This window comes from Lichenostomus cassidix, chromosome Z, assembly GCF_008360975.1.
Source record: "Lichenostomus cassidix isolate B80296 chromosome Z, HeHo_3.0, whole genome shotgun sequence".
In the NCBI taxonomy this organism is placed as follows: Eukaryota; Metazoa; Chordata; class Aves; order Passeriformes; family Meliphagidae; genus Lichenostomus; species Lichenostomus cassidix.
In genome coordinates, this window is record NC_139511.1 from 17,203,443 (window position 1) to 17,228,247 (window position 24,805).

At 38.7% G+C, this 24,805-nt stretch overlaps 1 protein-coding gene across 3 annotated transcripts in view; it reads left to right on the plus strand.

Annotated features, from left to right (window-relative positions):
• Window positions 1–24,805, plus strand: part of TRPM3 (transient receptor potential cation channel subfamily M member 3) — a 263,950-nt gene that overhangs the window by 229,514 nt on the left and 9,631 nt on the right. For all 3 annotated transcript variants that reach the window (XM_085043571.1, XM_085043568.1, XM_085043569.1), the window contains 5 exons: window positions 713–964; window positions 6,159–6,333; window positions 15,803–15,953; window positions 16,497–16,696; window positions 17,847–17,979. In XM_085043571.1, coding sequence (XP_084899697.1) covers window positions 713–964; window positions 6,159–6,333; window positions 15,803–15,953; window positions 16,497–16,696; window positions 17,847–17,979 — 911 coding nt within the window. The remainder of the gene's footprint in view (window positions 1–712; window positions 965–6,158; window positions 6,334–15,802; window positions 15,954–16,496; window positions 16,697–17,846; window positions 17,980–24,805) is intronic.

The following is a 24,805-nucleotide window of genomic DNA, read 5'->3' on the forward strand; positions in this document are numbered from 1 at the left end:
CTGAAAATGAATGATGAGAATGACATTCATCTTTTTAAAGGAACTGTATGAGTTTGCTCAAATGTTCTTGGGCTAAATTTAGAAAATTCAAACCAACAGCTTGTTAACTCATGAAAAGGTAAGACTTTTTCATGGAGATCACTTGAAGAACAGTTTTAAGAGTAATTTGGGAAAACAACCAAGATTCACGAATTATCTTGCAAAGAGAATGACAATAAATTCATAAGGTAAGGTTATTTTCTTTTTGTGAACTGTATTACTGGCTGTGGAGCTTAATTTCCAAAACCAGGCTGAAGTAGTATCTAGTATCTCTTTGGATTAAATTTCTGATGCAGATATTTATGGTTATTAATTATTTCTAGGTCATTGGATACATGTTTTTAAACCATTTTCTTTTAATCTACATCTTCTTTAAATGTGAATTTTCTGATGAAAAAAGTCTTCCTATATTTTTCCCTCTGTTCCAAGATGCTAAGTACAGTTAATACATACGAGAAACAGAAATACATACCTATATTTCTTCAGATTTCATGAGGATTTTAGACTAAGTGATAACTTTGTCCTTTAAAGTATCTTGCATATAGATACAAGCTAAGAATTGTTGAAGTACAAGATTTCTGAAAAAAACCCACAGAGTGCCTGAAATATTTGTATGAAAGGAGTTTATCAGCTTTGCTTTTGGCCTTTCTTCTCCATTTCCTCTGTCCTTCAGATCCTCATGTCAGAGCCTGGGAAACTGCTGCAAAAAGTCAAAGTTTGGCTCCAGGAGTACTGGAATGTTACGGACCTGATAGCTATCCTGCTGTTCTCGGTTGGGATGGTTCTCCGCCTGCAGGACCTGCCGCTGCGGAGCGACGGGCGTGTGATCTACTGTGTCAACATCATCTACTGGTACATCCGGCTGCTGGACATCTTCGGCGTGAACAAGTACCTGGGGCCCTACGTCATGATGATCGGGAAAATGGTAAGAGAAGCTGGTGTGCTCCTTCTCTGTTTGACAGCGCCTTCTTGGCTCAGTGTCCTTAGCCAACGGCATTGCTGCAGATTTACCTGTATTTTGTTTATGCATTAGAGTTTTCATGTAAGCTAAAAATCAGTGCCTCGTTGAATCAAAACCTCCAGAAGGGAGGCCCCCAGAATCGAGGATGAGATTCTTCCTGTTCTGTTAGATGATGTATTGTTTGTCTGTCTCTGAGGTGGCTCTTCAACAGCAAAGCCACCCCACACACCTCTGTGCCTCATTTGCAGAAAGTGCCAAGGTGGTTTGATAATTATAAAGGAAGGTGGTTTGTTAAGGTTAAAGAAAAAACTGTTCAGGTGTTTAGTACTCCGAGACTCTCAATGTGTTGTAATAATCATGGTGAGTTCAAAACTATAATGGTTATTATTAAAACTAACCCTTCTTTAGTTTGATCCATATCCACATGCTGTTCTATCTTTTAAGTTTGGGTATGTCCTTGTGAGATGAGAAATCCATTTAAGTGCAACTTCTGTGCCCTGGCCACATCAATTGTACACACCATAGCAGGAATATGAATAGCTTGTGTAATAGTAAATGTATGCAGGAGGAATCAAGAGACATTTACTTCCACACTTTTGACACTTCGAATTTTAATTCTTATATTTCAATAGAAATGTTGCAATTAAGCCACATTTTGCTCGTTTGAAAGAAAATGGCTGAATTTACAGATGCACATGTGCACATCCCTGGTATTTGGATACCTGCACAAGTAGCTGATACCTGTGTTCATGTTTCACATGCAGCTATCCAGCTTTTGTTGTGTAAATCATGTCTGTTTCATGCACTTTGGAATTTAAGATTTGGGGGTTTCTAAATAAAATAAAACCCCTTGAGGCTGGCTTTCAGTAAAAGAAAGTAAACTGAATATTAACTCTTCTAAATCAAGTACTACTGCTGTCTGATTGCTATGTGGGCAATAGTCAGCAAGTCCAAACAGGCTGTCTGTTGTATTTGTCTTACAACAGTCCTTAAAGAAAAGATTCAGCCATCCTCACCATCTTTTGAGAAGGGGACATTTATGAGTGCTTGGATTACAATATCTCCTTGATACTACATTAGTCATAGCAAGCTCAGTGAGCAAGCAGGTATAAAACTGAAATGCAAAAGATACATCCTGTTACACTCCCTGCCCAATAGGTGAGCAGAGAATCATTGTCTTATCCCCTCCATTTACAAGTTTACAACTCCAAGCCCACGGTGAGTCTGACAAAGAAAGAACAGCTTAGTGAAAAAAAAAAGAAAGAGGGAGAAAGAGATTGAGGGAAAACATGAAAAAAAGTGATATGTGAATTGTCACATCCTGCAAAAAGAATTCTGAAGTGTCCTTCCTTCAAGAAAGCCTGTAGGATATTGACATGAGGTTTTGCAGAGCTCCAGAGTGCAGAGGTGAAAATACTCAACAGTTCTTTTTGGAGGTTATTGTCAGAGGACAACAGGACCATAGAAAGGAACACAGATCAAAGGGAAAACACTGTCTTAGCAGGGTTCTTTCCTGATGCATTTGGACTATGTCTTTCCATCAGTGGATCTGGTGGTCACTGGGGCTTACACAATACACAGTATATAAAAATTCTGGAAAAACAACTACTCTTCTACTCTGCTTTATTTTTCACAGCTACACGCACTAAAAGTTTCAGAACTGCCATGCTAATGTGGGCAGTGTGAGTTCCAGTAAAATAATATAGTGGCCATGAATAACAAACTTCTGGTAGTCAGTGCTATAGGTGGCTGATAGCAGCCCAACTCCACCAATAGTGTAAAGAGTGGTTTATTTTTCTTCTAGGGTCAACACAGTGAAACAAAGTGGTTGAAATTAATAGAATTTTCATTCCTTTGTCACTTTCACACGTGTACAACAAATCAAACTTCACTTTTTGTGGAACACAAATGCAGGAAAATCACTGTCCTCTGTAGGCTCAGCGCCTGCAGTAAAGGGTGTTGAATTTAGCTACCAAGTTGTTCTGAAGCTCTGGGCAACTGATAAAGGAAACAAATTCTTCTATTTTGTGCCTTCTTGTTACTTGGCTTTCATAGTTTGTCCAACTTTCCATGCACTTTCAGCAACTCTGAGACATCCCCTTTGCCCACATATGCAGTGCACAACCAGTTTGAGTTACACAGCACAGATCAGCCTCTCACATCTATTTTCTGACCATCTTACTCTCTTGTGCAATGTCCAACTCAGGCATTCCCTGGGAGCTGCACCTGCTGACTCCAGGCTGCTCCATGGGCTCTCTTGTGTATTTTTGTTTAAATCACGTGACTGTCTACCTCCTTGCATTCTGTCTTCCAAATGGTGTTGAAAGTACAATTCAGCACTATGAAGAACATCAAGCTGGTTATACATACTTCTACATAGTAAGCACATCATAGCTACTGAGATCCTCAACAGACCATTTTTAATGCCTGAGACTTTTCTTGAGCTTCTGTTTCAAATTTTAGACTCAGGAGGAAAAGGATGACTTTTTCTATCTGTCCAATGTTGAGGAATTTTCTCTTTACCTGCCTTTACACTGCAGTCAGCAAAATAGCTGTAATAAGTTTTACTGCTAGCCACTCTGAACAAATATGCAAGTGAAATGAAGCGAGCAGTAGGAATGGGCTTGAGTGGTTTGAAAGCAATAGGCTAAAGCAAAGATGAAGATACAAGGAGGAAACTGAATGGCCAAGGTTATTATTATCTACTGATCAGTAACAGAATATGCTTGTGCTTTTCTGATCTCTGCACAGTGATAGATTTAATTCCCTTTTATTCAGGAATGAAATTAAATCACTTTGGAATGTCAAGAGAGTCAGAGATATATCAGTTCCTTTAATGTGTGGAAATACCTACATTTTTTTAGCCTTTCTGCAAATACAGAAGTGGAAATAGAACCAACTTCTTTATAAAATTGTAGTCCAAGAAAATTGTATTTTATAACTTTTTTTAGACAGCTGACTTATGCGCTCTTCAGAATGATGGAAATGGCCATTGCCTTGTTAAAAATAGCAATTGTAATTTGACACCACAGGCCAGAAGACCTGATACACTTCTCATTAAAGTCAGTTGAAACTTGCCCATGTATTTCATTGTATTTCAGACAAGATACTGAGAGTTTAGAAGATACCCAACTGAAGGAGGGAAAAGCTAATATGCATCTTGAATAGAGAACAGCACTGAAAATTTAAATTCTTTCAACATGAGGTCAAGCCTGTAGGATTTCTGATCAAAAATGCTTGAAATATTTAAGGAATTGTCTTAAACTGCTTCAAAATACTCATTATGTTTACTTGTTTGCATTTTAAATGACATTTTAAAATAGGTATTACATTACATCATATCATGTGTATCATGATGTATCATGTTTCATGTCATTGCGATCTGAAACAAAGTTTGATCAGACAAGAGGGAGGAATCAGGTTTCACCTCCAGGTTTGTTCCCTAAAAGCAGTAAGAACGAAATATGATTATTCAGCTTTCCTGTTTCAGGATGCTTTCTGAAGTACAATGATCTGGAATTCCTCTTCTTGAAGGAATATTTTATTGAGAGATTAATGTCCTGAATTAAATAGGAATGTTGATGATTGACTTCACTGGGTTTTAATGATTTAAAGCATTTCCTTTCCTCTCTCATGTCCCCAAGGTTTTTTTCTCTCTCTCCTGCATTTTTTATGGACCTCAAGACTTTTGTTTTCTCCTGCTGTTTTTCCCTTGTCCTCAGTTTCTTGTTTCTATCTTCCTGATTCTCTCTTACCTGACCCCTGCTCTGCCTTTCTCCTACAGCCTCTCTCTCTAAACATGAGCACACCTCTTTCTCTTTGCTGCCCTGTAACACTCTTTTCTCTGTTAGATACTTTCCCAGTGTTACTTTGACCTCAGGTTGCTTTAAAATTTAAGAAGTCCTGCAGCGGTGCCAGGTCCCTCTGCTGCAAGTAGGTCCTTCTTGCAGCAGCTCTTGCCATGAGCAGCCCAGCCCTTGGGCTGCAGCAGGTCCCCCATGGAGCCATAAGGCCACCAGCTGAGGTGCAGGTTGGTTTCATGCCCCTCTTGTAAGGAAGGCTGAATTCAGCTGAGCCAGAAAATGTGCAGAGTGGAGGGAATACAACCTGTAAGGTTTAGAGATTTTTTAAGTTGAGTTTTGGCTAGAGACAAAAGTTATGTCCGGAACTGTGAAAAACAGGTCGGTCATAACAAGTCTAAAGACCTGGCAAGTCTGTAAGTAAAAGTTTTAAAGAGATCTTACCAGGGACTTCACAGGACTCGGGATTTTTTTCATATTCACTTTGGATTTTAAAACATCTCTGCTGTACCTCCCTCATGCCCATTGTTCTGCTCCCTGGAGGGTCTTTTCTAGGACAGTGCTTTTTCTAATCTTCAGACTCAATTCAGCAACTTGTAGGATTGCTGTCCCACTTTTTTCAGAAACATTTTGAATGGGTGGGTACTGTTTGCAAGCACTAGTTAATCTTGGGCATATGCTAATGAGGCCCTCAACAGTGGAGAGGAACAGAGTTCACTGTCTGTTATCTGATTGGGTTTTTTTTAATATGCCATTTGTCAGACTCCCCCACCAAGCAGATTTTTAGCCCAGCCAGAATCACAGCTTTCCTTTCTCACTGGTTACCACCATGGTGTCCCTTATGTTGCTGTAACAGGCTGTTCTGCCACCCGTTCCTCCTTATGTTAGTTGCAGCTCCCTTTGCTCCAAGACAGTGCCTACCAGTGAATAAAATTATCCATGTCAGTCCTTTTGCTTAGGTACAGTTGCCACTTGGTGCCTATAAACAATACATCATCTCACGACCCTTGCCCAGACCAGACTGTTGATTCCAGTGAACCTATATTCTTGTTGAGGCAACTGGTGTGACCAGATGGTACTTTGTATTTTCAAGCCTATTCGTAACATTTGAATTGTTCTTAAAAGCAACACTGGGTAAAACCAAGGACACAATAAAAACACTTCTCTTCTTTGAAAATATATTTTTATGTGTAAAAGAGAATGGCTTTTCAGAACTTGTTTTTGAGAATTCCATTTCTAAGATTCACAGACTTTTTTTTTTTTGCAGCACATACTAATAGGAATATTGACAAATAAGTTCCTCTAATTCTTGTCCTTTCTCTCTCTCTTTCTCTCCCTTTTCCTGTCATTACATTCAGATGATAGACATGATGTACTTTGTCATCATCATGTTGGTGGTTCTGATGAGCTTTGGTGTGGCAAGACAGGCAATTCTCTTCCCCAATGAGGAGCCTTCGTGGAAGCTGGCGAAAAACATTTTTTACATGCCTTATTGGATGATCTATGGGGAAGTGTTTGCAGACCAGATAGACCGTAAGCAAGTTTATGATTCTCATACTCCAAAGTCAGGTATCCAACTTTAATCAGATGATATCCTATTAGATCATGTGTGTTTGCTCAATAAATGGCTCCGGATAGAGGAACTTCTTCAACACAGAGAATGGTTGCAAAAATATATTTTCAGCTATTATTGGGGTGTCAGTTTCAGAATATGCTTCTGGCATCACTTTGTAATTGTTTAACTGGAAACCTGTAATTCTAGATTATCTTGCATATAAAGAAGGTTATAAATGGGTCCTTTTTAACAGCTTGGTGACAGGAATCCCCTTCCAGGTATCCAACACGACTTCAGTGGTATACCTGTGACACAAAAAGTCCCTTCTTTTTTCCTCACCCCTCGGTTTAATTTTAGACCTAAATAGTTTTTACCTAACGTCATACTGAGCATAATGTCTAATAATGGAGGGTTAGACTATTCAGCTCCTGTACTTCATGAGGACATAATCTGATGAGTTTTCTTTTCTCTGTTACCTACTCAATGCCGCCTTTAAGCTAAACCCTCTGATGCAATTCCTGGGGGACATTAGGTCCATTATTAAAATACTGTTACATTTATAATTAGATGGCAAGACTGCTCACACCAATGCAAACAGGAAAAGAGCCAGTATTAAATATATTATATCCTCAGGATTCATTGGGCAGGTGATCAGAAAAATGCTGGTTTTCTATTTAGATTAAATCTTCTGGTGCCACTCATTGCATTACCACTAAATGAGAGCTGGTCATGAAAAATGTAGATTAACAAACTAAGAATCACAAACAATGTTGTCTTTTGAAAGTACTGTCATGAAACTGATGTTCATCATTCCTACATAACTATGTGTAAGTCTTGGCAGAATTTGGAAGTCAGTACCTTTTTCAGTGGCAGATGGCTTCTATTAAAGATCTGTTCAGGATATTTTGTTTTATTCTATGTACCATCTTAGGAAAGGCCAGTATTTCCAAAATTTACTTGCTGCTTGTTCAGTATTGACAAAGTTAGAATGAAAAAAAGATGTTGATTTTTCCTGAGCTGGTTATACGTAGTAAATGTATCTATATCACCAGTAATGCCCCCAGTTTAATGTAGTTTCAGATAGATAGATGTATACGTATCTCAAGACAGATATTTCAACAATTTCATGTTTGTTTCTTCTTCCTGGCTAGCACAAAATCATTATTGTGGATTCAGATGAAACCTCCTTTTTTTATCTTTACTTTGACCCTTGGATTTTGGAGGCAGCATAGAATGCAAGAACATAAGCAAATACCTATAATTACAAAATTTCTCACTACATTTCGCTTTTTACCCAGTTCCTTCATTTTTATCCCTTTCCCTTTTCTTTTATTTTTAAAAATTCATTAATTCCAAAGGTATAATGGTTGGGGATATAAAACTTCATCTTACTCTGAAAGCATATTAGAGGAATAAAGGTTTGTACCATTAAACTGTGACCTCCTTCTACAAGCAGAATTCTGTCTGTCCCTCTACAAGTGGCCATTTATTGATATTGTAGTAAGTAACTACCATAGTGTAACAAATGTGGCAATTGGCTGAATAAAGTGTTCTTGTTATTTTATTTAATGGAGGGCTGATTACAGTTTAGAACCTGGAAACCTAAGAATGAAGCATGGTATTTAAGTATGAAAACAGGTTGGCAGGCTGGACACCCTTGCCTGAGGATTTGAGAATAGTCTTGTGTGTCATTTAAACCATGCAAAAAGATGCAGAGTAATTACTTCTGAAGCTTAGGTAAAGTCAAAATCCTGGTGGCTTCAACTCCAGCTTTAAATATAGACGTTTTTCTGCTTGTGTCAAGGAAACTCGGAGTTGCAGCAAAAGTGATGATGTCAAAATGAAAAGCAGCACCTACTTCCTCCTTTCTGAGAGGCAGATGATGAAATGAATTAGTATCTGCCACTCTCCTAGCACCAAATATGTACAGTATGTCATGTTTGTCTGAGCTCAGTCATCTCAAAAATGTTATCTGTGGAATAGACTGGGAGCATGAGCAATGGTTGGTGATGATGTTATGATCCAATGGACACCCGGAAGGCTTTACTAGTAGTCTCATATTTTTTCACTATTTGAACATTTTCTGTTATATATATTTTCCGTGTTGTTCTAAGCTAAATCAGCCACGGTACTCATGTTAGAGTTCTACAGTGTTTGTACTTTCTCAAATAAGATACACGTGTTCTAAAATTGTTATGCTACATCTAAACAGCAATTTAACTTTATGGCTTAGACCACATTCTTTTTTGATCAGTATTATTTTAACAAAACAAAAGGGTTGGTTTGTGATTTTGTTTATATTTTGGTGTTTAATATTGCTACATTATTAGCAAGTTTGGATTTCAGCAAAAGTGCTGATCGTGGTATATTGATTTGAGCCACTCTCCTGGAAATTATCCTGGTATCTGAGAAATGTACAAAAATGTATGCTACTCTAACATCTCTGATTTACTCTTTTTTTAAAATACTTTTATCTATTTTTTGTTGTTGTTCATTTGTTTGTTTGTGAAGCATGCCATTAAGGCTGACCAGATACAGTGTCTGGACCCATCTTCTCAGCTGGCAGCCTGCTCATCCAAGGGGTCTACTATGATTTCTTTTTCAACACACTGCTAAATGCCTTGCTCTGAAACAGTGCATGTCATATATATTTACATTTTTTACCCATAATCTCTGCATTCATATAAGTTTTTAATGAAAAGTGTGTTAGCTGGAGTATGTGTTAGTGTCCTGTTGGCATGTGATCTCATCTTCAACTCAGAAGTGAGGACAGATTATATCCTCACTTCTGGGAATATGAACACATTATTCAGTGGTGGTATTTATTATCGGTGATGAACATAAATAATACATACCTGCAAATTCCTGACTAAGAATCAGTTGTAAAGGAGGAGGGAGGGGGAGTAAAAATCTTTTAGCTAAATGTTTTAGCTCTGTGTTCAAATTTTCAGGTAAATTCAACAAAACCAGCAAAACCAGTCTCTAAGTAGTTCCTCTCGGACAGACAGTTCACAACATGACCACCACTTTCTAAAAATCTTGTCATATTAAGCAGGTGCTTCATATAAAAAGATCTAGAATGAGAATGGCCAGCTTAAGGCGTTCTTGGATGAAGCTTGTGAGAAGTAAGAACCTCTGAACATGCCTAAAATGGTGCTGAGGAGCAACCCAAAACAGTTACACATGGAAGAGTGACCACTGCTGACAATGGAGACATCCTGAGTTCCTGGTACCCTTTCACTCCCAGCTGTCCATGAAGCCCATAGCCCAGCTCCATATGGGCTTGGGGAATGGGGGACTAGAAAAGACAGACTTTATAATCACAGTGCAATCATAATGGTCTTCCTCCAGGTCTTTGAGCAGGAAATTAATAGAGTATGATCTATAAACAAAGCAGGTGCAATCGTGATTTATTAGACCATATTGTTTCCACAGCTGTATCCAGCTATTCAGCCAACTCTTTTTAGCTGATCTGGCACTGACAGAAGGTTACACATGCCATATTGTCTACCCAGGAAGTTTTAGCAATTACACGAAACAGTCTTTGGAAGTATGTAAATATCAAGGAATAGTCAAGCTACCTCATGGAAAAGTGCAACCAATCAAAATACCAGTCCAAGTGAAACAACAACAGTGACTGAAACCACCTTGACTTGAGCCCAGAAAACCCCACTTAGCAACTCCTGGGATTCAGACAAAGGCTTAGACCAGAGAATTGAAAGCAGGCAGTAAGCTAATCAAATTTATTAATTATTTAAAGGTTGGGAAATGAAAAATTAATACATTTCAGGAAAAGAATAATAAGAAGAACTTGATAAATTGAAAAAAATTATACTGATATCAATTATGTAGTTAAGTAAAGATATATTATTATCCACTGATAGCTGGGGGAGGAAGGAGGATCTGATCAGGGAGCCAGTGATGGCACGTGTAACTGTCTCACTTTTAGGCTGTCTTTCCAAACCCATCTGAGCCTTGTGCTGCTTGAAGGGATCCATGAGACTGCTTTAGTGAGTGCCTGTCCAGAAGTGGATTTCCCACAAACACTATAAAATCTTTCCCTCAGTTCACCTCACATTGGCACTACTGTTGGCAGTTTTAGCCAGAAAAAATCATAACACAATTCTCATGTGCAAAGAACAACTTTGTTTTCACCTGACAAAACTATCTGCCCGTCCAGAATTCTATGGATACATAAGGATGTAAGAAATACTGAAGAGGAAAGGTGAGTTTGCTTGGTAAAAAAACATACCGATAGAGGAAATAAATGGCATCTTGGGAAATGGTGGTCATCTGTAGAAAATTGATATCAGACCTCACATTTTCCTGTACTCAGAAGGCAAAGCAATTGAACCTGCTGTAAGCAACATGGCTTTGGGTTTTTTGGTTTGGGAAGGTTTTCAGATTTTCCTGGTGTCTGACATGCCGGATTTCCATCTGGATTGTTTTACCAGCTGACAGTACTTCACCTACCATCTGGAATCTGGAGATCAGTCTGTTGTGTTTGTTTCTTGTGTCTACTTCTTTTTTGAAGAGACCTACCTAGTTTAAGAGAAAAAGATCAGGCCTCTTCCTCTTTCTTGTGTATTGGAGGAATACCAAGTAAACAAGTATCAAGAATGCAATTGTTTCAGAAGATAAGAGACAATTATACACCAATATTAATGATTCAATGAACTTCAGAGGAAAGTATAATTACTACAAAAAACTTTTAAAAATTATTTAAATTTCTTAATCTGATATTTATTTATTTATTTATAATTCTTGACAATTCCTTAGTATGAATGAAAATTATATACAAAACTCCTTATGATCTTACAGGTTGTATGCTTTTCATGACTCGATGGGAGCTTCCTGTGAGACCTGTCATTTGCATGGACCATTCTGAAACTAGAACAAACAGAGCATCTTTGCACAAAATAGAATAAATCATACCTGTGGCAATATTTTTAACATTGTTGATGAAGGTAGTAGATAAAGATTTTTGCACAGACTACAAACCATTTTGATAGTCTCTCTGGGCTGGATTGCAGCAGTATTACCCTTTCTAGTATTCCTGATGTTGTAATTTGGATTCTATGGGTTGGCTGTTTTTAATGGGGGGAGGAAGAGAATAGGAGGAAGAAGAAAGTGCTAGAGTGAACAAGAAAAATACAGGAATTTACTATAAATTATTATTAAAATGCCAGCAGATTGAAGAGCCCCTTCAAGGTCACTTTTAATGTGATCTAGATGCAAGAAGCAACATGTAAGGTCAGGATGCTGTAGTTAAAGAAATGTTTTTGAAGTAATAAGACACTGTTCAACTCCCTCGATGTTTCTATTGATAAACAGAGCAATTCTGTGAAATACGGAGTTCACAGATTTCAGTATTTGCTCCATCAGTGAAGAAGTGAACAACCCTAGGAAGGTCACTCAATATTTTTGGGGTTTTTTTTCAATATTTACCAGCCTGGTAAGCTGGAATGGTTGCTTAGACATTTGATTCAAAAATTATAGAACACTTTTATGTCCTTTGGGTTCATTGTGGGTCAAAATTGGAAGGTGCCTATATACTCATAAACAGGGTAATGAAAGTGCATTAAAAATATCCAGACTTGAATTGGAAAAAAAAATTTGTTTGTTATTTGGTTGCACTTATTTGTTTCCACATTATTTAGAATTGTGGACACAGGAAAACATTCCTCAGTTTCTTGTGATTTCAAACAAATCAGCTTATATTGTAAAAGTGGTATCCATTTTTATATGAGAAATTTTCATCAAAGGCAAAAGGCTATTCAGTGACAGAGCTGTTCAGTTATGCACTTTTGTGTCTGCACTATTTCCCACACCTGCTTTGGAAGGGTGCAGCTGAGGAAGAGTCATGACGCAGAAACTCCCAAGCATCCTTTGCCAAGCTCTCCACCCAATGCACAGCAAAAGTGAACAGTGCCTGTGTCATGACAGCAATTAGAGCAGGAAAACTGATTCTTCCTGAGCTCTGCCTCCACTTTAGGCCCGAAGCCCACAGAGACTTGAGTTACAGTTGTTTGCTTTGCAACTTTTCCTGGCCAGGAAAGAGGAAGGGTTAGGTATGTAGCAGGAAAGGCCTAGCAGGAAACTGTAAGTGGGAGTCAGGAAGGAAAAATAAGCATAGAAGGACGTTGTGAAAAAGGAAACAAGGGATGAAAAAAGTATATATACTTCTAGGATGCAATGTCTGAATGTTGAGAGAAATTAATGCATATAATTGAAATTAAAACTCCAACTATTTACTGTTTTCTAAAGCCTAAGTCCAGGATATAATGTCAGAACTTTATCCAAAGGCTTGTGTGTATCAAAGTGGTTCAGTTTTTCAGTAGAATTAAGTATTCTGTGGTTTTTGTTAAAGCAAGGCTATAATGTAAAACAGATGAGTTAAGTTTGCATATATTAATATTGTGCCTTGAAATATATTACAGTATATTACTGCATAGTTTACAAAAATTACTTCATTTCTCCAGAAATAATTAAAATGTTCAAATGATGTTCACATGAAAGGCAGTGCAGATTCCTCAGGCATGAGGCAGAGCACTCAGCAAGTGAAACCTTTGGCTTTATGGATAGCCTAGCATTCCCTCAGTGGGAGCACTGGGACACTGGTGCCCATCCAAGGGAAGTGGCACTGTGGTGCTCTGCTTGGAGTGAGGCTGAAGGGAAAGCAGCACAGGGTTGGTGATGAGACTCGTGCTGATGAATGAACCATGCAGCCAGCGTTCTGCTCCGCTCGTCAGTGAGCCTGCAGATGGAACCAGCTGCTGTTGTCTGAACTGTGAGCTCTGCAGCTGCCACTGCACTGGCAGCCATGCAGGTGAACATGCAGATGGAGTGGAAAATGGGAAGTGAGCTACCCCAGGTTACTGTAGAAAGGAGACAAGGTGTGCTTGGCACTCTGCATACGCAGATGGGGAGGCCAACTCTCCCAGGAGCCAAATCTTCTCAAAGGTACAAACAGAATCCAAATTGCTAAATGTAAACAAGTATCTTCATTATCTAAAAAGAGTCCTCCTGACAGAGTCCTCAGCCCTTTTTTATAGAGAGAAATTTCTCTGTCTGGTTTCCTCTGAGTAATTGTTTTAATGAAACTTTTAATTGATAGTGGGGGTGGGGAATATTTTAAAATAAGTGTTACAGTTTAAAGATGGAAGAAGATGTTCAGTGATGTGCCATGGAACAAAGACTTCTGCATTTGGACACAGGCCATACATTTTCTCATGCAGCTGAAGATGTGACAATTAAGTGGTGGCTTCGTTCTCCATAAAGTAAGGCAAGAAATGGATAATCCCATGTTATTTAAAAACTGCACCCACAACACAACTCAAAAAAAACTTCTGCAAAGCTTCAGGACAAGCTGAACCACAATGGGTGTATAGAATAGACTGTAGGAACATATCTGCATAGGAAATCTAATTTGGCCATCACTGGGGGGCATAAACCAACAAAGATTGTTGTAAGCAAGTGGAGCTGGAGAAATATCTTTTGTCTTCTTAGCTGATTTTTTTCCAGATTAAATTCTATGGTTTTTAGGGGGAAAAATGGAATAATAGAATTGTAACCAGACTTGGAGCTGAGTTTTTGATCTCATTGATTTAAGGTTTGAAAAATGCTTTTCAAAATTTTTCTCATTACTTGAAGAGATATTATTTCTTCTCTTTTCAGCACAAAAAAGGGCAACAGGTTTCATCAACTGATAACCGTGATTGTTCCATCACTGGTAAAATCCTGTTGTGTTGACCTTTATAGGTCTGACTCAATATATGAGCAAGTTAATGTTTCCACACAGAGATGTAAGTCTCACATTGAGTGCTGATAGCAAGAGGTATTGAACAATCCAATCTCTGCTGGGTGAAGGCTGAGGGCACAGAGCCCCACACTCACAGCAGCTCATTGACGGCATTTGAATGTCTAAATGAAACCACTGCTTGGAGCAGTGTGTAAATTAGCACTGCCTTAAAATTATCTGCAAAGTGATGCTACTGAGAAATGAAGAATTACGTACTCTTAGCGTGTTCCAGTAATACAATGTGTTTTTGTAAATAGGAAGGATTGGTGATACCCTGTGTCCAGATACAATGGAGCTGGTGCTAAAAAGCAGTGTTGTTTCTATTTGACTTTGTAAATCTTTTTTCAGTGGGTTGAATATTTTTGGAGAGGTCATGTGGTCCTGTATCCCATATGGCTACAATATTTATCTATGTAATAGACTAGCATCTATATGTAGTGCCCAAAACAAAGTACCAAAATCACACATAATGAGTGCCAGTACAGACATCCACAATTGAATTTCGAGGTCAGTGAACCAAGTTCAGAAAGACTTTTTTGAGAAAATGCAATGGTTGGTACTGGAAATATGGGTTTGTTGCCATACAATGAGATTTTACATATGTTATCAGCAAACGTCATTTTCCATGAAGTCAGTAGAAAACCCCCATTGATATCAGGAGGAACTGGGACAGTGCTGAGCACTTTGGAAATTCCTCACTTCTTTTTGATGAGGATGAGGGGAAGCTAGCTGTACTGCTGAGCAAGACTTAGTAAGGTGGCTTGTGTATGTAAGCTGCTGCAGTTATTTTTCTGAAGAGCTGAATATGGAGATAAATACAATCACTAGGACTGAGGCTAGAAAGACGTAAACTGAACCCATGCTTGCAAATGCAGATTACCCATCACTGCCCATGAAGGCATATTAAAACACAAGCAGGGAAAACTGTTTCACCATGTTTTCTCTCCCCTTGCTTCGGTTGTACAACATTAGTACTGAGAACATTTTGATTCCAATGCATCTGCGGAAGAAACAGGTGGTGTCTCTGCTGCATACATGTCCCTTTACCTGGTACAGTAAAGACTTGATAACCTCCCCCACTGTTTCTAGGCAGGCAGTCAAGACTCCTTCATTGCAGAAAGTTGTTATGAGTATGTCCTAGAGCGGCTTGAGACAATGCAGTGCACAGCAATAAATGTCTACTCTTTATTTCATGGACTTCCTTTTCCTTGTTTATCACATCCCACTCAATCAATAAAATAGACCAGGTTTTCACCATTAAAGACATAATATGCAAGCTTTTTTGTGATATTAAACATTTCAATTATTTCATTTGCACAGCCACTAATTACCACCAGAGTACCATAGTATTTTGTATTATGTATGCAAACAGGCAGCTTACTCACACCAGGCATGTCTCCTGCAATTTCTGAAAGAAATACCTTGATATCCACGGCACATAACACACAATAACAAGAACTGCAGCATGTAAAATCCGTGATAGCAAGCATAAACTTCTTGGGGAGAATGTCAATGCCATTGTTATTTGGAAGATACTGCCTTGACAGGCAGGCCTTTATAAATATTTCAATATTTCTGCAAAAACTACTGAAAAAATAAGATTCATTCCCATTTTGCATTTTTTTGTTTTTAAATTTTGTTCCCAGCACCTTGTGGTCAAAATGAAACCAGAGAAGATGGCAAAATAATCCAGCTACCTCCCTGCAAGACAGGAGCATGGATCGTTCCTGCCATCATGGCCTGTTACCTCTTGGTAGCAAACATCCTCTTGGTGAATCTCCTCATTGCGGTTTTCAAGTGAGTGACACATTGCAAAGTACAGACTTGGGGATTATGCACATTGTTCACAGCCTACAATGACTGCTGAGCTGAAGGCTTTTGCTGAGAGACATTTTCTGATGATGTCAGGGGGAGAGGGAAAGAGGCTTGTCTCCAGAAAACAAGAGAAATGCCAAGTTTTTCACATTGTGCTCATTTCCAAGGACAGACACCTAATGCGAACCAGGGCAAAGAAGCCAAAAAAAGTTCAGTTATGGCATCATTCACTCCCAATGTGGAAAACAAGAGTAAAAATATTTCCCCATCTCAATGGGTTGTTGTGAGACTCAGGGGTTGTACAGCACAGACATACACAGTCATAAGGTACTTTAAAAAGGCTGATTACCACTGTGCTTTGCCCAGGCCCAAACTTACTCTTTTGTTGGCTTCCTGTTTTTGTGACAAGGAAATATTTGCCAATATTAGTGAAGTGTATCTAATTATGACGCTGTCATAGTATCTTTGGCAAAGTTTCCAAAACCATTTTCTGTCTGATACTATTTTCCTCTTCTTACCTTCTAGCAACACCTTTTTTGAAGTCAAATCTATATCAAACCAAGTGTGGAAGTTTCAAAGGTACCAGCTCATCATGACATTCCATGAAAGACCTGTTCTCCCACCACCTCTGATCATTTTCAGCCACATGACGATGATATTTCAGCACCTCTGCTGCAGATGGAAGAAGCATGAAAGTGACCCAGATGAGAGAGACTACGGATTGAGTAAGGCTTAGATAATTCACAGAGGGGACTTTCCAATGCCTTTCATAATGTCTAGTGTTTGACATGCATGAAGTCAAAGTCCAGCACACTGATAACTTTCCCACAAAAATAACAGCTTTTGCCTGCAAGAATCTTACCTGAATAAGTTAGTTTTATCTGATTTTCCCAACCCTTCATTCTCCTCAGAATGTTAAGGACGCTGTGTTTTTCTGGAACTTTTTTGAGGTTGCTGCCCAGTTTGTTCCTTCAGAGCAAAGGGGTTTGTTTTGCTGTTACTGGAGGTCAGTTATTGCTGGAATTCTCACTCTGTCACACTTCCAGCTTTTTTTTTTATATATACAGAGAGGGCATTCCTACTTTTTGAGCAAACAGCACATACATGCTGAACACACTTTTTGCCTAGATAAGCTGAGAAATGGTGAAAAGCAATTTTGTATATACATTTGCTCCTTGACTCTGACTTACATTGGAGGGGCAGTTTCTCAACATGCTTTAAATGAAGTTCCATAACCATGGTGGAAAACCTGTCAGATTATTTTGATAACACTTTCCTCTTCGCTATCTAATTTTTCAAGGCAGAATATCTCCACCTTGCCCAGTGTGTGTGCCAGAGGCAGGGAGCTAAGGGGTATGCATCTCTTCCCAGCATTAGCCCATGCCACAGCCCACTTCTCTGTGAGGAGGGAGCAGGAGTCACATGTGGCACTGGAGACACAACCCGACCACTCTCCTTCCACTCCCATCACACTGCTCCTGCAGATATTAGTTCTTGCCTCATCAGACAGATCCCTGTATTCTCAGTCTCTTTCCTAGCAGTCTGCTAATCTCATTATATATCTGTTAGGTTACAGGTGAGCTTTGGCTTCTGCCATCTGTCCAGGACCTGACCAGCAGCTGTGTTTAGATCTCATGCGATCAAAATACATTTATGTTTGCTCAGCATTTGCCTGCTTAAGTGCTTCTATCTCCAGAACCATACCTAACTAAAGCCACTAATTTGGTAATTAGCAGCATCTATCTGCTTTCAAATCAAAATGCCACATAAATTTGAAGTTTCCTTTTGAACATTTAGTCCATGAATTTCACAAATAAGAATGTAGTTCGTTTCACATGTATTTGCCAAATTCATATTTCTCTTTTTTTTCCACAGAACTTTTCATAACTGAGGATGAATTGAAAAAGGTCCATGACTTTGAAGAGCAGTGCATAGAAGAATATTTCAGAGAAAAGGACGACAGATTCAACTCCTCCAATGATGAAAGAATCCGTGTCACTTCAGAAAGGTGCACTTTTTTGTTTGTTCTCATAAGTTGATCTGGAAATGTGTTTCTCTTGCCAGTCTCACTCTTCCTTTTTTTCTTCTTGAAAAGAGAGATGAAGTAATTTTGGTAAGTCTTAATTAAAAAGTAAAGAGATAACGTATGATGTGTTCATTTTCTCTTTTTCTGTTTTTTTTGCTAAAGCAAATTTGTTCATGGCCAGGCTTTATGGGACGTTAAAGAACATGATCTAGGGGAAGGTGTCCCTGCCCATGGCAGAAGTCCCATCTGGAACTAGATGATCTTTAAGATCCCTTCTGACCCAAATCATTGTATGATAAGTTTTGTAAAAGAGATCTTCTATCCAGTTGTAATAAAATATAACTGATGCAGTTAGAGGCACCAATTATGCTTTCATTTCAGCTCTTAAAGCAGAACTTTAGGGCACAAGTTGTCAGAACAAAATGGGATAGTAAATCTGAGTTCCTCAGTGAAAACCATGACTTTAGGATTATCTGTGAGCCATTCAGAAAAGGAGCAAGCTTTGTTTCAGGATGGCCTGGCTAGGCAAGCTAGTTTCATTGAGACCAACATCAATATTGACATGGATTTTAAATGAAACAAGACACTTCATCTACAGACAGACCTTCACAGAGGACAAAAGCAATATAGTAATTTAGTGGAAGTTGCCAGCCTTCAAATTCACCAGTCCTAAAAATTTTTGGGTCTATTGATCTGCTGTGGTGTGTATATGCTTTCATGGAACACTGCTGAGCTGAGCTTTCGAGGACAGAGTTTGTGTTTAACTCATAGCACTTTTGCCAATAAATATTTTAGGGCAATATACTGTCAGATATACACAAAACTTATGAAACAGTGAGTACTCCACTCCTTGAAAACTCCACTTTTATTTGAATAACAGACGTCAGGTGAGTTGTCATTTTCATCAGTTACACAGGTGTAACACTCTTCTCCTTATACATTATCTTCTAACACTGCCCCTGATTCAGCTGTGGCTAAACTATGTTTTATGTAGGCAGGAAAACATGCTATTAATTTGATTTTGAAATAAAACTATCCCAGAGCAGGGTTAGAAGATATAATATCATTTAATCATCTGCATTACTGAAAACAAAAGCACTACTAAAACATACATCTTAGAAAAGGATATTAGAGGGGAAGTTGGTAAGGCATGGAATGACTACCTCATAAAGGATGGCCAAGTAATCCAGCATTACTGGGTCTGGAAGAGACAAATGAGGGATGAAATTATAGAGGTCTGTGTAACTATGAGTGCAACGAAAGGGTGAGCAGAAATCAATTGTTTGCTGTCACACCCAGAACAAGATATACAGGAGAAACAAAATAATTTAGCAGGATCCCAGGTTCAAAATAAACAGAAAATAATTTTTTTTTCGTTCAATAAGTAGTGTAATAGAACAAAATTTTGAAAGCTGCTGAGGTCGGTCTAAAAGAAGCTGATGATGTCAGCTAAAAGGCTACATGAATTCAAACAAGACTAGACAAGCTTACAGAAGAGAAATCCAGTAAGGACTGCTAAATACATGGAGATCATATTGAGCACATAAAGTTCCTGAGTAGAAGATATTTAGAGACTGAAGAATATATGGGAGAAAGGATTACATGTACTTCAAATTAAGGCAGTGGCTGAATTAGTCTGTGGTTCAAGTACCTTTTTCTTCTTGCATTCTGATAGTCCAGTGGCCACAGAACTGACCTGAAAATCATAGATGGAGGTTCAAATCTCTGAGTATAGTTTTTCTTTTGGTGGCCAAGGAAGGAAGATGTTTGAAGATCTGTAAATAAGAAATAATCTGACTGGGTCCTCCCCTGCATCATGCAAGTGCTGTAAGTCCTTGAAAATGAACATCTAACAGTCCGCCTTTTCAGTCTGTGCTGGCCCTGTTTTATAAGAAAGGAGCCCTTATCTCTTTTTTAAATGAAAAGGTAAAGCATCTTGTTCCAGCATAAAGTTCATGAATATGAATCCTAAATGAAGACAAGCACCTGAGCCTCACAGAGAAATAGCTCTTCAAAAATCCATTTACCTTAGCCAAGAGTTTAGTGTGCCCCAGTCTGTAAGAGAGACCCAGGCAGTGATGCCAGGGGATGCAGAGGTCACTCCCAGGCCCAAACACTCTAATAGGGCTTTCAGCAGTGAAATCCAAGCTGAATGCAATTCTCATTTCATAATAGGTCTGAGGAATACTTAAAAGATGCTTGAGGAATCAGGGCGATCTGAATATTGTATATAAGACATTTTAAAAAGTGGATATCTGTGTCTGTTATTTTGCCTGCAGTCATGGCCCAGTGCTCTTAAATCTAAAATGCTTGTCTTGGTTCTGGCAAGGACAGAGTTAATTTTCGCAGTAGCTGAAGGGGATGTGCACAGGAGCCTGAGGTTATTTGATACCACCTCATGTCATAGCTGCAGAGGCAAGGGACTCTTTAGAGGAGGAGGAATTCCTTCTGGTAGAGAAAATATGGTGGAAGGAACAGTCCGGTATTGTTTATTGTCAGGGCCTTTTCACTGTAAATGATTTTTTCTTCCTCTAACACTTTTTATTGTTAATTTTGTTGCTGTTACTGTTTGTTTTGTTATTTCTTTGCTGTTTCCAATAAGTTACTCCTATCTCAAACTGTGATCTTTGCCTTTTGTGCCTCCAGTTGGAGCAGGGGAAGGGAAGTGGCAGCATGGTTTCTAAATTGGAGAATATAATTCCTAAACCATGGCAACACTGAAATTATTTTTTGTAACATGTGGGACATTGAAATATATAAAATCCAGACTTGCACTCAAGAGTTTATCTACAGAGTTACCACTGCACAAGTAACAAGATGCAGAGCAAAGAAAGCAGAGAAGATGCAAGATTACAGTTTCTCTTCCAATATCCAGTCATTAGTGTGTAGCAGTAGACCAAGTATAATACCTGTGTTATAGCCATGAGATACCAGTTTCATCATCTGTCCATTTATGGGCTTTATGGAACCAGAAAACTCTGCAAACGTGAGTCAAGTTCTTCTTAAAGACCTTCCATTTACAAGAAGCTGAGCATGAGGCTCAAGAAAGAGGGGATGAGACAAACCCTGTGTGACCTGGGCCTGGACCTGGGCCTGGACCACTCACTGCCTTCCCTCACCTCTCTGCTTGTGTGATATGCTTCCCTCTTGCTTGAGCAGCTCCTACTCACAGCTGGACTCACAGCTCATCAAAGTGCCCCAGGTACTGCTAGGAGGAAGAACAGCTGCACACCCTACATACAAAGTTCAGTGTACCTGGAAGAAGGAATATGGGGCTAGCACTGGAAGGGAGATGTAAGACAGGAGTAGAGTCTTGCTTCAAGTCTATATGGGTCCCAGATACAGATTAGGAGCTCAGGAAGTCAAACCAAGAAGAAATCCTGTTTCTTGATGCATTGACCTCGGCATCAATCAATGATTGCAGCTGTGCAGTCAGTGGCTGCGCTAGGGCAGGACCACGGTGTCTTGTCTGACTCACCTGCAACAAGTTGCAGTTTATACTCTGACCTTGGAATAGCCCACCCTGGCATCCTGTGGGTCTGTTTCAGTTCAGGAATCTCCTTACTTCTCTTGTAACAAGGGACACCATTGATGTGTCCAGATTTGATGTCACCAGACAGAATCACACCTTTACCAGATCATTTCAAATTCAGAAATTAAAAGTATAAAACAACACTTGTTGTCCCTCCTTGACCTCAAGTGCTAAGTAACTTGGAAGACTAGTTGTCACTGGGAGAGTGGGAACTACAAAGTTTTTAAAGCCCTGCTGCTGACTCTGATGGGAAGAAAGAACTCCACTGTGTATTTGAACTCCTTCACAGAAAGAGATTTAAATTAAAATCATTCCTTCCTTAGCCTCAGATTCTGGCAAAAGTTTAAATTTAAGGAATCATTTTTTCCTGCAAGTTCTAATGATGGCAAATCAGATATATTTATATTAAAATGAATTATTTATTAAACAGACAAAAGATAACAGATGAAAAATCTTAATCAGAATTAGTTACTCCACAGTGTATAACTAAAAAATACTACTAGTAGATCACAGCATAAAACAGTGAACTGTATCAAGGTACCTATATTAAAGTGAGCAAAAGAAATAGTATTGATTAGGAGTCAAGTGTAACTTACCACCAAAATGACGATAACGTACACAGATTCCTTCACTTAATCCCTTGGGGGTAACCACGAAGTAGACTTCTACTCACAGGAGAAACTCAACACGTTTCCAGGAAAATGTAGACAATATTTCTGCTTTGTGAATGTTTTGTGTGGCTTTTATAATCATGAAGTGAGTGGCTGTCAGTCAGAAATTCAGCTTATCTTGCCAGATCTCCCTTCAACAGTAAGATTTTTAGTGGCAGTTGGGGATGCCAGACCAGCGTTGACCCCATGGCACCAAAATAACTCACTACAAGACAGCTTGTCCTGTTTGAGTTATCTGACTGGTTAACAAATAACAGATAAGCTCTTGTCGGAGTTGAGATGCTCTGCTACAGTAGTTCACTAACTAGGATCTCACACAAGGTTATGAAAGTAGCATCAGGTTGTTGATATGTATCAGAGGAAGTTATGGACTAAGTGGAAAAAGAAAAAGCAGTACAAGGCTGTTTCCCTTGATGCATTTATCAAAGCATGCATGGTGAATCTCCTGGAGACCTGTGAGGAAAGCAAAGTTGGGAAAATTCACTTAATTGCAGCAGAAGAATCACAATCTTTCCTGGAGAATCTTCCTTTCTAATCACTGTATTGTCTTGACCAGCACAGAGATGTGTAATATGATCAAAAAAGACTACACTATTTTTCTTGATCTGGCATGAAGCCACTTAAACAATCACTTTAGTAGGCATTTGTTCCCTAAGGACAGGTCTCAACTCTTTCATACCTGTGCAAAACCTCTTGTTGATTTCAAAAGGAGCAGGGTCACATCATAACAGAATTTGAAAAGCAGATAAGCTGGTTAGAGCGGATATTATTATGTCATCTTTGGTGCTCTGTGGTATCCATTAGTACAGCACTTTATAATCTGCAATGCAATTACACTTACAGCATCCGTGTGGATGATGACAGAGCTATTATCTTGATTTCAGAGATGGCAGGCTGAAGTGCACAGAAATAGCTTTGTGTTGGTAAAAGGGACTGACCCTACCAGATCCACCCACACATGAAAAATTACATCAGGAAAGGTCTGTGACTCTGGCGGTATCTCTCTCTGGTCATAAAGAGTTAAGTGGTTTTAGGCTCCAGTGGGAATGCAGCCATGACAACCCTACTTCCTCAGCCTGCAAAAACCACTGCACCTGGGAAAACTGGCTGGCTGCTTGCATCAGCACTGCTTTACCAAAAGATGTCAGCCAAAGTACCCTGTTACAGGCCTGGGAACTGTTGTCTGCATTTTATTTAAATAAAACCCTTCCACAATCACCTGTCACAAGCTCAGTGCTATTTCTGTAAGTGACTTTCATGTCAACGGTCTTTGTGGCTGTTGAAAAGAATTTTGAAGTATAAATGATGCCTTAGAAATTGACATAGTCCACAAAGAGACTTGTAAACCTAATTCTAGCGTTCAGTTAAGAGGTCTACTTCTGAAAAGAGTGGCTTTCTCCCATTAAAAAATAATTTTAATTAAATTATTGATGAACTGATGTGCAAAGACTGAAAATAAATAAGCCAAAATGAATGCCAACAATAGCCGTCCTCTCTCAAACCATAATTAAAAAGGTTCAATACAAGTAATGCAAAATCTTTGCCAGGTTCTGAGTTCTGACCTCATTATTGAATATTGTCTTCATAAAGTCCATGTTTGTTTCACTATTAGAAATTTTTGAGCTTGAGCAGCACACCTTGATGCATGTTTTACATGTAGCTTCCTCTTTTTCTTTTCTCATTCTGTTAGGATGGCTTGGCACCTTCTAGTACATTGAATAAATCTTGCTGTAAGGTAATGCACAGGTGCAAAGGAGGCATCATAGATGGATATTGTGAGATTCGATAAAAGGTTTATACTCACTCCTGAATACATATGGAGAAAAAAAATCCAAAGTAAAACTTGGGCATTCTTATTTTGAAATAGTGTTTTAATTCAAAACTATTCCTAAAGGAAATACAGGTCTGGCTGTCTATTCACTAAGTGAAAGAATATTTTCCCTAGAATATGGGAAAATAGAAATATTACCTTATTAAAACATTTTAAGAACCATATTATGGCTGTATTTCTCCAGATCATATCCTCCTATGTTCATAGTGTTTGGGTGATGTGATTTTATCATATTTCTGATGGGTTCACTCACAGAACATGATGCTGTTCTGTATCATGAATGGTTGCAGAACTAAATATCAAATTAATACAAGAGAATATCACTAAAAGAATATATTTTTGTTAAACATTCTGGGAGCAGCCATATGCAATATATATAAAATTAAGATAATATCCTTGGGGTTGGAGAGGATCATCATCTTCCAAGCTTTTCTTTTGTGAATAAAATTATATAGTCAAGCCTTCTGAAGTGTGAACACATGTATGTATTTTTTTGTTATCTGTGCACGTCTCTGGTTACCCCTGGTTTCCAAACCCAGACTGCTCTGTCCTTATCTTGTTACGTTTCTCTATAAATTTTCCACTACTATCAATGCAATCACATTTGTCATCAGTTCCATAGCAACCAACAGACCACGTAACTCCAAAGTCTCTCTTTGCCTTGTCTGACGCTCTGTGCCACTGACACTAGCTGCTATATCTTATTCAGGGAAGGCAGAACAAATACATGAACACGTACCAGCAAGGTATTAGATTCTCCTTGGGATGCATTGG